Genomic DNA, 17,520 nt, shown 5'->3' with positions numbered 1-17,520 from the left:
TGGCGGCTCTCCCCTCTTCTTACTATGCCTTACGTGCCGATCGGCCCGTGGGGAAGGTCGGAGGCGGGGTAGCCTTGATTGTTCGCTCCAATCTCCACTTCCAACTGTTATCATTTCCCTCCATCATGGCGGTCGATTTCTTGGTTGTTCGCTCTGCCTCTTTCCAGGTTCCTCTTACTTGTGTACTCATTTACCGTCCACCACAGCAAATGTCACACATTATTCCTGCAGTCTAGGAACTGTTGGCAACCCTAGTAGTGAATAACTCCTCTGTTCTGGTACTTGGCGATTTTAACTTTTGGCCTACTGACCCTTCTGAGGACCTTATATCTAAAAAAAATCACAGAACTCCTACTCAATCTAAATTTTTCCTCACACATTCACACCTCCACTCATGTCCACGGCCATATTTTAGATCAGGTCTGGTCGATCAATACTCCAATTTCTCCTCCCGTAGTTACCCCCTGTCCCTGGTCTGATCACTCCTTTGTTTCTTTTTCTTTTAACCAAAGCCTAGTTAAGAAACCTCCTCTTCCTAGGAATACCTGGGTACGAAACTGGAATCATGTAGATTTAGCTACACTCTGCTCCTCCCTTTCAGCTTCATCCCCTAATCTTGTAGGACTCCCCCTCCGTCCCAAGCAGCTACCATTAACAACTGTCTCTCTGCAGTGTGCGATCAAGTAGCCCCTCTTAGACACGTTAGGTCCAGACGCGCCGATGACGCAAACAGATGGTTTAATGTCGAGCTCAAAGATAAAAAACTCACTTTACGGCAGGCAGAGCGCGCCTGGAGACGCGAATATTGCCCTGCTCTAAAATTACAGTACACCTCTCTCCTTAATGAATACAAAAAGGCTATCCTTCGTGCTAAAACCGAATATTTCTCTTCCAAAATTCTTCTTGCTGAAAATAAACCTAAGGAAATCTTCTCCACAGTTCATGAGTTGGCCTCCTCAGACAGAGTCACTCTCAAACCTACCCCTTCTCAATCTCTCTGCGATTCTCTCAATGACTACTACTTTATTGAGAAAATCGTCATCATTAAGTCGAATATTTCATTGCCTTCCCCTTCCTTTTCTAATCCCCAACCTCCCCCCAATCCGCTCTCTTTAGATCAAATACCTATGATCACCAAGGAAACCTTTCTGACTCTGCTTGCCAGGGTTAAATCAGGATCTCCGTCTGATATCTGCCCTGCACATAAATTGAGAGAGATCTTTTTTGCTTGTCCCTCGCCTCCTCTAATCTTCCTCAATGATTCTCTCACGCAGGGTATTGTCCCCGTCCTACATAAATCAGCTACCATAATTCCCATTCTGAAGAAGCCTGGTGCTGATCCTACCTCCCTCCCCAACTATCGCCCTGTCTCCCTTCTTCCTTTCCTGGGTAAAGTCCTGGAATGTCATGTCACGAAAGTCCTTAGTGCCTTTGTTGAGGAGAGTTGTTTCTTAGCCCCTTGCCAGACTGGCTTCCGTCCATCACATTCCACCGAATCGGTGGTTCTTTCCGACGAGCTCAGAGGGGGGGCGGATGTCAACTCGCCCAAGGCGCTGGTTCTCCTTGATTTGTCCGCCGCCTTCGTCACGGTTGACCATTCCATTCTTCTCACCCGTGTCGAGGCGGCCGGCATTAAGGGACCTGCCCTGGCTTGGCTCACCTCCTTTCTGAGGAATCGTACTCAGGCCGTTCACCTGGCCGACTTCTCCGCGCCCTTATGGAATGTTCAATGCGGGGTTCCACAGTGCTCTTCCCTCTCCCCTCTTTTGTTTAATTTATATATTTTCCCCCTAATTTTTGCTTTACAGCAAGTGGAGGTCACGGTATTCAATTATGCCGATGATCTCCAGCTGGTCTTTAATCTTTCTCCCTCCCCGGTGTCCATTCACAAATTCCAATCCGTTATGATTTTTATCAGGGACTGGATGAACTGCAATCATCTTAAGCTAATCCCTAATAAGACCGAATTGGTACTTACAGGTGGCAGCTCCAATCCCTGGACCTCTCTTTTTTGGCCTCCTTCCCTTGGCACTTCCCCTTCACCTTCTTTTTCTGTCAAAACACTAGGGATTAAACTCAATAGCAACCTCACTATGCACTCCCAGATCAGCACTGTGGTTTCATCCTGTTTTTTGACTCTTCGTACAATACGCAAGATCTCACGGTTCTTTTCTTTTTCTGCTCTTAAACTCATCCTTATGGCCATGGTCATGTCACGCCTTGACTATGGCAACATTCTGCACACTGATGCTCCTGCCTATGGCCTTCGGCGCCTCCAACTTATTCAAAACCAAGCAGCCCGACTTATTTATAAACTCCCCAAGTCCTATCATGTTACACCCTTATTAAAATCCCTGCCCTGGCTTCCCATTCGGGAACGCGCCGTCTTTAAGATGGGCTGCTTGACCTTCCAGGCCCTGGCAGGAACTGCACCAGCTTTTATTAACTCCCAAATCAAAGCATACATCCCTGGCAGAGATTTGCGTTCCTCAACCCAATTCTTTCTTTCCGTTCCCCGCTTCAGGAAGAAGAAATCGGGGGGCTTGAAGTTTTCCACCTTGGCTCCCATTTTTTGGAATACCCCTCCATTTACCATTAGGTCCTCTTCCTCCTATCTTGACTTTCGTAAAGCTCTCAAGACCTTTCTTTTTTCACAAGCCTTCTCGCCTTAGCTGACTCTTTCTACTCCTCCGGGTCTGTGTCCTTAGCGCCAAGAAACCACCTGGTGGCCGAGCGCTTTACAAGTCTTTTAACTTCAACTTCAACTTCAAATAGACTTATTGAATAAAACAAGCAGTTCTTTCATGGTGCCTTTTGTTGAAAATACAAACCGCCTACATTGTGCTTTGTTAATGGTTTCCTAAAAGTCAGATGGTAGCACAATCCGATATGTGCACTGGTGCTGCTTCAAGTGCTATGTGGCCGTGCAGAGATGTTTGACTGCACCACAAATATGGCCGCTGCAATGGGCCACATAACCTGACCTGCTTGAATGCAGATAGATGCAATAACGCTGCGATGAATGAACGAAACGGGGGGGCCCACACAGCTCATCTCTAAAGGGGGCTCCCGTGGGCGGGCCAGCTGCAAACAAATAAAACACTCAGAAGCAGTAAGGAGGTTAGGGAATGGGTAATGGGGAGCTACTCACCTTACTTTGCATTTGGGCCCCATGAGGTGTGTTACGCCACTGCTGCACACTTCACATCAAGGATCTCGAGGGGCACTAAAAATGAAAAAATGTCCTAGTTAACATGAAGGAAAATTTCTATTTTATTAAGGACACCCAGGCAAGGATTATGTATTACTTTCTGCACTTTTATTAAACAGCATGTTCAAAGTTCAAAAGTAAAAACATCACCACACAAGCATTACAACTCCCATGAACCACAGGGAGTAACCATGATGACCATAAGCCAAACACCTAAGAGTCAGTGAGTCCAATTAACGTAAACCACGTTGCAGTTTGTCCTGTTCTTTACTGTAGGAATTAAGCACACTGGACCTCAATCCGCATTTGAATCCGAACCTAAAAGAATGTGAAGATAGATAAGACACTTCCAACTGAGCATATTAATTCCCAGTTAAAGACATTTAAAGTCATAACTTTATCAACCTTCAATAAATCACATGATTGACATTTCCAACCATTAACTCTAGTCTCTAACATTCTGACAAGCTCTCCCTAGTCCATACGAGAGCACCTCACAACATACACATACCTTGCAATGTCAAGAAATAGCACATAAACAAACAATTCAGTATTACAATTTATCTCTGAGTAAAGTCATCTGTATTTTCCTGTTAATCTCGGTATCCATAGCACCGTCTCAAGTTATAAATAAATTGATATCCCTGTTGTGGATGGAGTGGATGTGCTGAGTCCCCTTGATCCATTATCTATATATTATGCTTACTATCTTGAATGATATGGCACTGTAATTTTGGCAATTATGAAAGCGATTAATGTCACCTGATATTTTTTTACTGTTGGTTGTTAATAAAAAGATTTTTTTTTTAAATAGATATCCCTGTAACTCCTCCACGGTAGGATAGGAGAGAGATGACATGCTAGGGGGGATACTCCTCGTCCTTGAATTTTTCCTTCACATTAACTAGGAAATGTTTCATTCTTTGTCAGGACCGGAGGCGAGGGTTATGCATGTTTAAAGCTTACTTACCACCAATGCGGCAGCGTTATAGACCTGTTTGAAATATAACCTTTTGAAGTTGCATCCACTGACTAATCCGCCGTATTCATGATATCCTCAAGCCTGCCACCTACCTGTATAGACTTGGAAGCCATAGCGCCCCTAGTCGAGTGAGCCCTGAAAGCAGTGGTATCAATTGCAGCTTCTGCCAGGACCCATCTTACCCACCTGGCAATGGTCGGAGAGGACACAGCTTTGAATTATTTCTTGCTGGCAATCAACAGTTGCCATTCCCCTTGAAGTCAAACCTCCATTGTCATGTCCTCATAGGCCTTCAGGCACCTGACCACATACAATTTAGGGGCCTCTGGAAAAGCTGGATAATATGCAAACCTGGTACTCGTCTTTGTCCTCCTGGAAATGGTGAAGTTAACCCCCTCTAGGGTAAAGATCCTAACTAACGGATCTAAGGCTCACATGTACGAAGCTCTCTTACAAGATATAAGACAGAGCAGCATAGCCAGCTTCACTGAGGTCTCCTTCCTAGAAAGGTACTGGTTGTCCTGCCAGAAGGATAATGGGCGTAAGACCAAATTGACATCCCAGAGGCCTGAGCACCGAGGGGTTGAGATACCCTGATGCCTTTGAAAAGCTTACTCACCCAAGGCTGTTCACCCACCGGAATATTGTTCACCGGCACATGGCCCGCTGAAATAGCTGATCTGAATGAGTTAATGGTGCAATATGCCAGTCCCTCATGGAAGAGCTCCGCCAGGAAATTCAAAATGTCAGTAATATTGGTGTCCACAGGATCCAGTTATCTCTCCACACACCAACAAACCCATCTCCTCCATACCGATCTGTACCTCTTGGTAGTTCCCGGAGCCCAAGCCTCCTGGATGAGGGGCTCAGCTCTCTTAGAAAGTCTGATGTCCTTCCAGCGTTGCCTGAAATTCTCCACGCCCTGAAGAACCATAGGATGTGGATGGCCCAGGGGATCCATCAGAATCTTAGGAAACATTAGCAGGAGCGCCAAAGCAGCCCACTCCAGCTCCAGGAGAGAAAAGAACCATGCTTGTGATCTCCATTCTGGTGTTATCCATACCAGAGATGCCTGCTGACACCTTCCTTAAGCCGTCCCTTTCTGAATTAGGAGAAAGTGTGGAGAGGTGTAAGCTTGATTCATCAACCAGTCCTGGAGGAAGGCATCCCCCCCCCCCCCGCTTCCGGATTCGATCTCACGCTGACGTAAAGGGGAAGTTGTGTGTTCCATCCTGAAGCAAACAAGAGCACCTGCCAAGGGCCCCAGTATGCCATCAGAGCTGAAAGGCCCTCGGGTCAAGCCTCAAATCGCTGGCATCCTTGATGTACGTGGAGTTCCAGTCTGACACAGAGTTAGAGCCCCTGGAGGCACTCTTCGGCCACAGAAGGTTGTCGTTGGAGGCAGTAGTGCCAGAAATCCTTGGCTAGTTCTGCCAGAGCTTGTGAGTGGGTCCCGCCCAATCGGTTGATATATTGGACTGCCGCCGTTTTGTCCATTCTCAGTAGTACACAGCACAATACCTTGTCCCTCGTGTGGGACCAAATAGCAAACAATCCCGCTAGTAACTCGAGACAATTGATGTGTAGGCTCAATTCTTCCTCTGTCCATCTGCCTCCAATGGAGATCGAGCTGCATCTGGCCCCCCAGCCGAGGCAACTGGTGTCCAATTCTATCACTAGGTCCGGACGGAAACCGAAAATTGCCCGCACGTTCCATGCCTCCATGTGGTCTATCCACCCCTGTAGCTGAGTTTTGGCCTTCAGCGTCAGTGACACCAATTCTGAATACGTAAGACCCCTCTGAAGATGGGCCGCCTTCAGTGTTTGCAGGGCCGTGTAATGGAGTGGCCTGGGAAAATGGCTTTCATCGAGGAAGATAACAACCCTGACCAACTGCCGCAACAAGATCTTGTCCCTCCTGAGAACCTTCTTCTGCTCCTTCTTGATCTTGGTTATCTTCTAGTCTAGTAAGCTCAGGGTCGCCGCTCCGGAGTCTATGCAAAAGCCATGATCTGCTGGGGAACTAAATCCGACTTCTGCTGGTTGATGACAAACCCCAAGTTCTTGAGCAAGGTAACGGTGGTGTCCAGGTGAGACACCAATAGATTGCGTGATTGATCCATCAGGAGGATATCGTTAAGGTAGATTATCTACCTGATGCCCACTGTCCGCAGATGTTCCACCACAGGTTTGAGAAGCTTCGTAAAGCACCATGGTGCTGATGACAGACCAAAGGGAGGGTCTGAAACTTGAAGATTTTTATTTTTTCATGTAATGTGGAGGAAAAATGGGGACCGTTAGGTAGGCATCCTTGAGGTCCAGATGTGCTAACCAATTGTCTTGGAGAAGAAAGTCCCTGAGGAGATGGATCCCCTCCATCTTGAAATGGCAGTAAAACAGCCATTCATTGAAGGATATGAGGTGGATCACATAACAGAAGCCCTTGTCTTTTTTCTCCACCTGAAACAGATTGCTGATTTAGCCTGTGGTGTGGAGAGCAGATACATGCATTGCGCTCTTGGCTATTAGGTCTTGTATCTCTTGTTTGATCAGAAACACGTCCTGTGTGAAAAAATACAGTGGACGGGGCTTTACTGACTGGTCCGGAATTCTGTAAAACTCTATGTAGTACCCTTGCACAGTCTTCAGCACCCATTGATCTGCCGTGATTTCCCCCCACTTGTGTTTGAAAATATGCAGTCTCCCCCTCAACTGGAAAGGCAATGAATGGATGGGGTTTACCGTTGTAACTGCTGCTGTTGTTGGACCCTCCCTGGGCCCGGTTCTTCCTTCCTCTCTCACCAACGTGGGTGGGGTAGAATGTCTTAACTCACGCGAAGCAGTGAAGAAAGAGGAAGGACTATGACGTTGTTTATGTTAAATGGACTCACAGACTGTTCCAGGATTGGCTTATGGTCGTCATGGTTACTCCCTGTGGTTCTTGGGAGTTGTAGTGATGCTTTTTACTTTTGAACTTTGAACCTGCTGTTTAACCCCATGGATGCTCAGCATATTCCCCTGCTGTGCTGAGAAATCGGAAATCCCACACAACATGACGAGCTGGGCTCGTCATGAGCGTGCGAGGAGGCTACTTCATGACGAGCCCAGCTCGTCATGAGCGTGGAAGGGGTTAATAAAAGATAAGCAAGTAATGCATAATCCTCGCCTCCGGTCCTGGCATAGAATTTAAAAGTTGGAAGCGCACCCCGGTGAGCTGATCGTTGCTAATGGATGAACATATAACTAAGATTGCCTAAGAAACTCACAGCAGTCTTGACATGATGTAAACAGTTTTCATCGACAAATGTCATGAATTAAAGTTAGAACCCAAAGGTCATAGCAGTCTTGACATGAAGTAAACAGTTTACAGCGCCAAGTGTCATGTATGGAAGTTAAAAACCAAAGGTTTCCTCTCTATAGCTACAGTATGGTTCACTGTCAGCAATGATATGCGTGAGTTGTTCAGGTTTGTTCGTCACCAGATTTGTAAAGTCAAAAATCTAAGCAAGTTGGTAGAAATACTTTATTGCATTATTCAACCCCGACTCAGCAGTCATGGAGGAATAACATGAACCATTTGCTGACTTCCAAACGTCTTCTATGGGATGTTAGCCTTCACATTCTACCTTAAATCACACAACAAACTCACTGGATGGTTCTCCACCAAGATACATGATTCACAATAGGTCTGTCCCTTCACTCACAACTCCCATTTATTACCACTTTGGAAACATCTTCACCCTATAAATTACTTTTTCCGTCCAGAGAGGCTTAGCTTTCCACCTCCCCATCACCCCTCCCACCATGGAGACACTCCATTGGACAAAACTACAAATGCAGAACACTGTGTTCTACAAGATCCATGTAGCATAATGTTTATTTGTCCATGGAATGCTGCAGAGCTTAATAGCATTCTGGTATTATAGCATGTGCCCCACCTTCATATAATTACTTATCTTGGCAAGATGCAATGCTGCTGTGTTGATTTTTTAACCCAAAGAATGTAAATGCGATTGTCATCCATATGCAAACCATTACCACTAAGGCCCTAATTACAATTTAGGCAGAATTCTTCAGGCCTATTTCACACTAAACTGTTCAGAAAGTTGAATAACTGTGCAGTCATGGAATAACCGTGCAGAATTCTGCATGATATTGCCTGTCCCGAACAGTTTAATGCTTCTTTTTACTGTTGTAGACGAATCTAGGACCCTATTTAAATATTCCCGATGTATGCCCTTATGTGGTTATATCAAAATCATATCCTTATAAAGGCATAAGAATCATACCCATATTAAGTCATAGCCAATACAGTCCAAATACGGCAAGGCTACTCCCATAGACTCCTTGAAAGCACAACACAACGCGTTCTTAAACAAACCAAGCCTCCAGCAGCCCGGGAATTCCCCCTGCTTCTGTATTGATTTGTCCTAGGACTCCTGGAGTCCTGAAAGAACTGCGAGTTCTTAGTGACGTCTTATGTCCAACCTTACGTCAAACTCTGCACTTTCCAGGTATAAATATACCAGCATCTGCCCTAGCAAAAGACACGGTGGTTTGGAGCAGATCGGCTATCTACTTGCCTGACGCCCTGCTGTAGCGAGTGCCGAAGGAAGCCGACCCTCCCATTGACGCACTGAGAGAGACGCTGTATTTTCTCCTGCCGAGAAATCCAGCTCCAGTGTTTCCCTGTCACCCTTGCGGGTTGCTGGGAGATCGAGTCCTGAGAGAAAGATACAACACCTCCTTCATTCTATAACCAAGGTACGGAGCTGATTAGACCCTTAGAGAATTCTTGATTCAGATTCTTGGCAGAAACTATCTTAACTCAAACTACATCTCACTTACTCCTTCCCATGTAGGCGTATCTTAGAAGCACCAGTTGAGTACGTTTAGTCAACTTTTATCATTTTATGTATTTTATCCGCTTTAACTGCTAGATTCATCAAAGACCCGTTTTGCGAGTCTTTAATAGCGATTCATAAGGAATCGCTATTAAGGACTTGCAAAACGGGATTCATGTAGGAATCGCAAAATAAATTGCGATTCCTACATCTTCCTTATTTGTGATTAGCAAATTGCTAATCGCAAATAAGGAATAACTAATGGGGAGTTATTCCTTATTTGCGATTAGCAATTTGCTAATCGCAAATAAGGATGCGATTTCAAGGATGCCAGGGCTGTCCAAAGGACACCCTGTAGCACCCCTGAAATGCAAATTTACACAGGTGTTGCGCACACACATGTCCAAAGGACATGTGTGTGTGTAACATGCAACTGAGAAAAATGCACTAAAGTGCTTTTTTCTACTTTTTTTTGCTATTTACCACGAAGTCAGACTTCGTGGTAAATAGCGGCCAGAAATTGCGAATTCGCAATTTAAAATTGGTTAATGAATTGCATTTAAGGAATCTCAAATAGAGATTCCTTAAATGCAATTCCTCGCAAATATGCGAATTCGCAAATAGCGATTTTTGCATTTGGGATGATGAATCCCAAATGCAAAAATTGCGCTCGCAAAGGGCCAGATTCTCAAAATCTGGCCCTTTGCGAGCGCAATTACCTTTCATGAATCTAGCTGTAAGTATCTTATGGCTTAGAAACCATATAAATGCTTTTACAGTATTATTTCATAATACTCCTTTCACTGTACGCACTTTACTTTATGACAAGTATTGCGATTGTAGCAATTCACTTCTCTTGCATGAGAAAGAAGACTGTTCAATAAATAACCTCTTTTATTGAAAACTCCCGTCTCTCTGTTTCTCTGCACTTCTGGTGAAACTAAGCATGCACGATTGACTGAGTAAAATAGCTATCTATTGTTTCCGCGACTCTGGAGATATACTCCTTGTTCTAGGGGAGCAAAGTTGTCATGTTTATGCGGTTGTCAGAAACTAATCCCTTCTTGTGAATTCGAGAAAGTTTTTAGTGACCTCTGAGCTAGCTGGCATTCATAATTAAGTCTAACATATTCAATAGAGACCTAGTCGACCTAAGTCCTACGTCTAAACTATCGTTTATGTTATTCCAATGCGCAGAGCCTATTGGGAATATAGGAACTACACTACATTACTGCCTGCTTTGAGCGGGTTGGAAATGGGAGCTGTGGTTTCCCTGCGGGACGGGGATGGAGGAAGGAGGATTGGGACAGTATGGGGGGGAAAGGAAATATAGTTTTGTCAGGGGGAAGTATTACATGGATGTAAAAAGCTTGGCAGGTACTTAGCTGATAAAATTGGGCTGGTGTTCCTGCACCTGGAACACTGGGTCATTTGTGATGGGAAGGAGCTGTATCCCCACATGGGGATATTACTCCTCCTGACTCGTTATACCATAATATGTCATTTAAAAAAAAATTATTAGTATTTTTGCTTTGTTCGTAATGTTTAAAAATTCTTACCTTCGTCTTTTAGGGAGGAGACGGCTCAAAGGTGGTCAAGCTTAAAGATGGAGTGAATACTGTTTCAATAGAGGTGACAGCAGAAGATGGCACTATTAAGATATACGTGATAGAGGTGACAAAGCTAGCAGCAAATGCTGCATTCCTTCAAGGACTGACATTAACAGAAGATATTCAACTCGTTCCATCATTTGCATCCAGCGTATATGAATATACATGTATGTCTTTGTGATACTTTCAATTACCAGTTTTTGCTTTTTCACATTGATTCCCAATATCAATATAAACCTAAAGAGAAGAACTCTGGTGCTTGAAAGGACAATGGCTGCATTGGCAGTCGTCAGGGGCATTTATCACACTAAAGAAGGGGAGAGGGACTCATAGCTCTACTCGGATCCCCCTAAATGCAAGATTGTGCAGACCCAAGAGTAGTAGAGACAGTAAAAATTAAATGGTCTCAGTGGTGGCATGTGCACAGTTTGAAAATACTGCTCTCACTCACAAAGTTGTGACATGCTTCATCATCGGGCTTTGCTGCAGTACACCCCCGCGCAGGCCAACGCCTGGGGTGGAGTAAAAGGGAGGGGAAGACAATACAAACATGTAAACTATACAAACATTTAAAGCCAAATCATAATGGGATCACTGAAAGAAAAGTGCAGTGGAGGTTAAAACTACCTTGGAGGTATCCCTATTCAAAATGAATTCCTGGACCCTCCGGCTAGGGTTAAAAACGTGAAGGATGGTGGTGACAGGAAAGAGTTAGGAAATCCTGCACCCCTCCTTACTGCCAGCATGTTTCTGCCATATCCGTGCTCCCAGTTATAGGTCACACTGGCTTTCATCATTCTTTCTTCATGGCAGAATTGAGGAAAGTTAGAGTAGAGCATCTAACTTGACGAATGTGTGACTACAGGGGGGCTCTCCCTCGTTCTGACCATTTTCGGCTTTAATATTTGTGAAACTCATACAACGAGAGCAAGTTACATAGGGGAGCCCTCCCTGTTGGGAACAATTGGTTCCGAGGAATATCATATCTTGGTATCAAGGGACTCATTACACCAGTGGGATCAAGAAATATATATATATATATATATATATATATATATATACCACAGTGCTTTTCACTTTATCACAATAAAAGAGTGCAATGTAAATCAAAGGAAACCAGCCGAACATTTCAAGTGAAAACAACATGAAGTAGAGTGATAGTGTAGTATGGAAAGAAATAGTGTTCCTACGTGACCAGTTGGGTTGGTGAGTACTAGAAAAACAATGATTAATTTTCTTGCATTCTCTCTTCAACTCTCTCCCTTCTCACTTCCACTCTCCCTCTCTTGCTCAGACATTCTCATTCCATGTGTCCCTCTCCACTTATGTATCTGTCTCTGATTCCAGGCTCTCTTCTCTCTCCCACTCTCCCTCTACTTTCTCCATTCTCTCTACCCCTATCATTATGTCTCTCTTCTTTTCTTTCATTCTCACACCTCGCTGCCAAGTCCTAGAACACCCTTCCCCTCCACCTCTGCACTTCGCCCTCGATGATCAACTTCAGCAAGGGTCTCAAGACCAGGCTCTTCGACTCACACTACCTGCACAGTGCCTGGATACCCGTTACTCTATATGAATACCAATTGAGTGATTGACACACACACACTGCTCTCTTTGTCTTATTGTCTCTCTGCCTACCCCTCTCTCTGACTCCCTCCCTCTCTCGTGCTCCTTCCCCTCTCCCCCACTCCTAATTGACAAGATAGAATATGCATGGCACATTTGTTTCACCACTGCTGGAAGAGAAGGGTTTTCAAACCTTTTCTATGGGAAACAGTGTGAGCACGCCATTCTCGTTCGCTCACAGTGCAATCTTTAAATATTTTATCCCCATGGTACCATCTGCATGGGCCAGCTGCCATTGGTCCCTCTGTTACATGGGTTTTGTATTCTGCCTTACGATAGGACCGTGGACTCACTCAGAATACAGAAGTGTTTTTATTGAAAGACCACCAGAGGCTTCATAATATGCGAAGTAGTATTAGCCTGAGTCACGCGTTACAGGCTTAAATTCTTTTGTGCCCTAATAATTTCCTAACTACAATTGCTTTGTTAACGTTCTTGTTTTATCAAATTTGCTTGACAATGCACCATTTTCAAAATGTTCCTGGGGGGAACCTCCCCTGTACTCTCCTATGACAATTTGGCTCGCTTACTTGACACACGGCATTCATCCCAAACTTTTACACACAACCTCTTTCAAATTTCACCAGTTGCCACTGCCCCCTATCCCAGGGACAGGTCTGACAAATTTGCCAGGGCAGCTTAGTGTTCCCAGCCCGGCTCTGAATCTGAACCATGCTACACAAATCGCAAAATTCTAACAATTTTTGTTTCAGTTCCCATGCATTTCTAAATAGTGTGCCCGGATGTACAACAAAGTTAACTGTTTCATTAGTTTTGAAGACATCAAAGCTGTTTTTCACACACCCTCATTCACTACGTGACAAGGATCTCTATTCAGGAATGTCTTGAACTCATTTTTAGGTCTCCTCTAGCGGCAGCGCTAACTATTGACCCGCCTCATATTTTCAGATAAAATCATAAATGACTATCGCAGGAGAGCAGCGCCATTGTGCTGAAAGGGCTTCAGCCAGCTCTCTGCCCCCCCCCCCAACCCCCTCCACTCCACCCCACCATATCGCCCTGTTGTGTTCCGTAGCCCGGGCTGCAGCAGTATGGGTGTCTGCCCCAGGGAAAGCCTAGGCGAAGTACGTCTGGAGAAGAGTGCGTCGGAATAAACATTTCTTTTCTCTGACAGACAGCTTATCTTGCTGCTTGCAGTGTGCTCAAAAGTGATGAGGGTTCACAGATGGTTCACAACATCCAGGACAAAAAACCCACAGTGAGGATTCTAATTGTGCAAAGCAGTGTGCTTTACTGATCACCTTTGTTTTAAAGAGAGAAAAAACGTGCCCATTAACGCTGGTATGTGAGACTGCATCTGCACTAGAAAGGTAATCTCTGCTATCTTTCTAGGCTTCCAAGCAAGCAAGGCGCAAATCCCAAATTGTCTTGATTTGTAATTGCATTTATATAGTGCTTACTACTCCTGTGAAGGGTACTAAGTGCTAAATAAATGCTAAGAAGTGAAGAATGAGTTTTTTAACTGCAATGACCATCCAGAATTCCTTTCTGTCAATAGCAGCAAGGGGGGGCAGTGGGAGGATTTGTGGTTTTGGTTCTAAAAGTGCCCAGTACTGACTAAAACATAAGAACATGCAAAATGATGTTGGCAAAATAGGAGTAGGGAGGATGGATAGCAAAGAGGGCCCATGGGTCGCCGTCCCAATACTCTGGGTAAAATGTTCCTGGCTACTTGTCGTTTTGTACTTCTGCAGTTTTATATACAGCAAATCCAGACCAAATGCATCAGGATGCTTTACAAGAGCACCAGATCAGATTACTTTTTACAAAATCAGATATGTTTTTTTAGACATGGGGAGATTAAGTGATTTTCCTAGGATCACCGGATGTTGAGCTGATGCTGGCATTCAAACCTCATTCCCCATTTCCAAAGTTTGCACCTCTGGCCCTCAGACCACATCTTATCGGTTGGTATTGGCGTCAGAGGTGGCTGGTGATATTTGAAAGTGGTGAAGCGTAATACCGCACAGGAGCTTAATTTGTCTCACTCATACTTATTCCTGCTCCCTTTTAGTCCAAGATTAACAACCAATGGTGGGTTTGCGTCACAAACGGTGATGCAAACCTGCGCAAAATGTTTTTTTTATTTACTTTCCAGTGCAAATCCTGTTTTGCACTGGAATGCTGCCTGAAAGTAACACAAAGCAGTGCAAATTGCTGCTTTGTGTCATTCTGCCTCATGGTAGCATTCAATGGGTCGTACACGGGTGTTCCCATGCAACCAACCAAGTTTTTTTTACATAAAACCTCATCTACTAACAATAGCAGACAGTGCTTAGTGTCTAAAAATAAGTGCCACTTGAAAGCAGGCATTAAAAAAGAAAAATGTTTTTATTTCTCCTAATTTTTTCCGCTGCATGTGTAGTGGACTGTACAGCACAAATCCGAAGTACGAAAAGTTTTAAAGTTTGTCAAAGCATAGTATTTTGTACTGGAAGGTCATCCTTCCAGTACAAAACCTATGCTTGACACCTTTGCACTATGGCGTAAGGGTGTGAGGCGCTCAGTAGCCTAATGGTGTGCCAGCCTAGGGAGAGAGCAGGATGATCACACTTCACATAGGAGGGGAGAGGGTCAATCATTACACTCCACCACCCCGAACCCCCTGCATATCACATGTAAACACAAAGAGGGGTGGGAAGGAGAAACACAACAAAAAAATAGTTTTTGGAAAAATAAAAATATTGAAAAAACTGCCCTCACTCACACACAAATGTGTGTGACATGTTTCATCATCGGGTCTGCTTACAATACGCCCCCGCGTAGCCACGCAGGGGGCGGAGCATAGGGAGGGCGAAACACAAAACACACGACACAACACACCCAGGGACAAACACAAGAGTGACTCACAATGATCACAGAAGAAAGTGTTACCCTTCAAGACTGGGTTACAGATGGACAAAAAAGTGCAGTGAAGAAGTGCTCATTAAAACTGGCTCGTGGATACCCGCTGAAACCCTTTGATAGGTTCCCGGACAGGGTTAAAAATGGGTGAAGGATGGACGATGTTTAAGCAGGAAGTTAAGATCCTAAAACAATCCTCCTTTAAACTGCGGTGGTCAACATGTTTCGACCGTCTTTGGGTGCCATCTCTTTCGTGGGGCAGAGCGGTCTTCGTCAGGACAGTCTACCTGTCCCAGTCCTAGCACACCTCTTACCTTAGTTCGGCATATTTAGAGGCAGCCCACGTGGAGGAACTTCCACCAGCATCGAAAGATATTACTGTGAAAAGAAGGGAAGAGGATACAAAAAACCCCCATCAGAATACATCGGCCCTCTACAATGTCACATACTGAGAGGTGTATACCACATCATGCGTTCTGAGACATTCCTAGATCTCTAGCCCCTGTATCCCTCCACTACCCTACGGCGAAAGACATGGTACCGGAGCAACTCGCACACTCAATACTTTCTGTGAGGTTACATGCCCTGCGTCAGTTTCTCGGCCATTAAAACCACCCAACACGAGTTACAAACGAACACCTAAAAAGAATACATATGTGTGCACACATTTGGGAGATGCGCTGCCATATCCCTCTCGTTCCATTCGTGGTTCATACACGCACATCTCATTAGGTCATTATGGTACCCCCCTGAACCCGCCAAGCAGTGCAGGTGTACGAAAGTCTTACAGAGTCTATTTTATCATAAGGCTCGTACTGGCGTCAGGCGGAGGGATTCCCAAAGAACACAACCTGTGTTCAAAAAGAAACATTAGCTCCAAGTACAAATATATTGCATTAGCACTTAACCTGCAGCCCCTCTACCTCCATGTTATCCTGAACTGCAGATGGTGCAATGGTCAGTATGATAACCCGTCACTACACATAGGGTCATAGGCAAAAAAACATACCCCAACAATAGATGTTAGAATCAGCCCCGTCCAGGTCCTACAAAACCTATCGCCAACCCAGTTACTCCCTCTTACTGTTCCGTAGGGAGATCCAACACCTCTCGTGCCCGCTCACTGATCCGCCGCGAAGGTAATGGTGAATGTGTGCCTCCGCCATTAAAAGCACCTCCTTCGTCGGCATCAGTTTGCGGGAGGTCACGTGGGCGCCAGCGTGGAGACGCGCCCGCATCCAATCGTCTCTACACGCAAGGGGATGCCGGGATTTGTAGTTTAATTACTACCGCAATACACCCGAGGGTTACCGTTGAAAGGGGACTAGGAGAGACACTCAGCAGCCCAATGCATCTCAGTTCCTATATAGAGTGTGTTCTACCTAATGTATACAAATAGCCATACAAGTATACAGGCCCCCGATACAGGCATGAGCCTATACAAATAGTTATACTCTGGAATCAAGTTGATGACCTGAGGAATGTCCACCCACTAGTAGACACGCCCTAAGGTATTAGATTTCATTTTGTAAGGGCGGGCCACGGTATATCGTCATTCAGACCCCGTAGATCAATGCGGAGGCGGTATACCCATTTCTGTTCTCTAACAAAAAGGGCCCTGATGTTACCCTGCCCCCGGGACCCTGTCGCAGGCTTTTCTGTGACGGTCCATCTCAAGTCCTCAACAGAGTGTTCTGCCTCGAGGAAATGTGTTGTTAGCCTAGTATTCGATTTACCACACCTGATGGTACTACGGTGTTCAGTAATACGGGTCCGGACTTTCCTACTGGTCATGCCCACATATTGTTTACCACACGGACATGCGATCAGATAGATAACTCCTTGCGAGTTGCAGTTCGTATGCGATCTCTGTTCCCACTGGGTCGTCAGGCCCAGATCAATCTGTTTGGTGTTGGTAGTCAAATGGCATACACTGCAGGACCCGCAACGAAAGTGCCCCATGACAGGAGGCAGGCCCGAGATGGAAATGTCCAGACAGCGTGCGGGAAGTGTTCTAGGCCTCGTGTGGATTAAAAGGTCCTTGAGGATTTGGCTACGTTTGAAAGAGAACAGAGGTTTGTCCACCTGTAGATTCCCTGAATTCAGAATTCTCCAGTTCTTAAGTATGGTCCGCCTGATCTGATGCGAAGCAGTATTGAAGACTGAAACAAAGACTGGTTTCTTAACAGCAGGTCTATTCGTCTTCGAAAGTAGTGCTTCGCGATTGGCATTCCATGCTCTTTTGTTGGCCCGTTTGATTATTCTTCTAGGGTACCCCCTTTCCCGTAGTTTCTTAGACAACAGGTTAGCTTCCACAGAAAAGTCACTGCGCTCTGAGCAGTTCCGACGAATCCGAAAGAACTGCCCCACTGGTAGATTTTC

The 17,520-nt window shown here is 45.1% G+C and overlaps 1 protein-coding gene across 4 annotated transcripts in view; it reads left to right on the top strand.

Moving 5' to 3' along the window:
- Window positions 1-17,520, top strand: part of LOC144761836 (uncharacterized) — a 538,733-nt gene that overhangs the window by 124,386 nt on the left and 396,827 nt on the right. For 3 of the 4 annotated variants that reach the window (XM_078647062.1, XM_078647060.1, XM_078647064.1), the window contains one exon: window positions 10,610-10,814. In XM_078647062.1, coding sequence (XP_078503188.1) covers window positions 10,610-10,814 — 205 coding nt within the window. Of the gene's footprint in view, window positions 1-10,609; window positions 10,815-17,520 lie in introns of those variants that run through there. The other variant, XM_078647063.1, reaches the window with a different exon arrangement.

This window comes from Lissotriton helveticus, chromosome 6 (assembly GCF_964261635.1).
Source record: "Lissotriton helveticus chromosome 6, aLisHel1.1, whole genome shotgun sequence".
NCBI lineage: Eukaryota > Metazoa > Chordata > Amphibia > Caudata > Salamandridae > Lissotriton > Lissotriton helveticus.
Note: the sequence above shows the minus strand (reverse complement) of the source record. Positions and strands in the feature narration are given on the sequence as shown.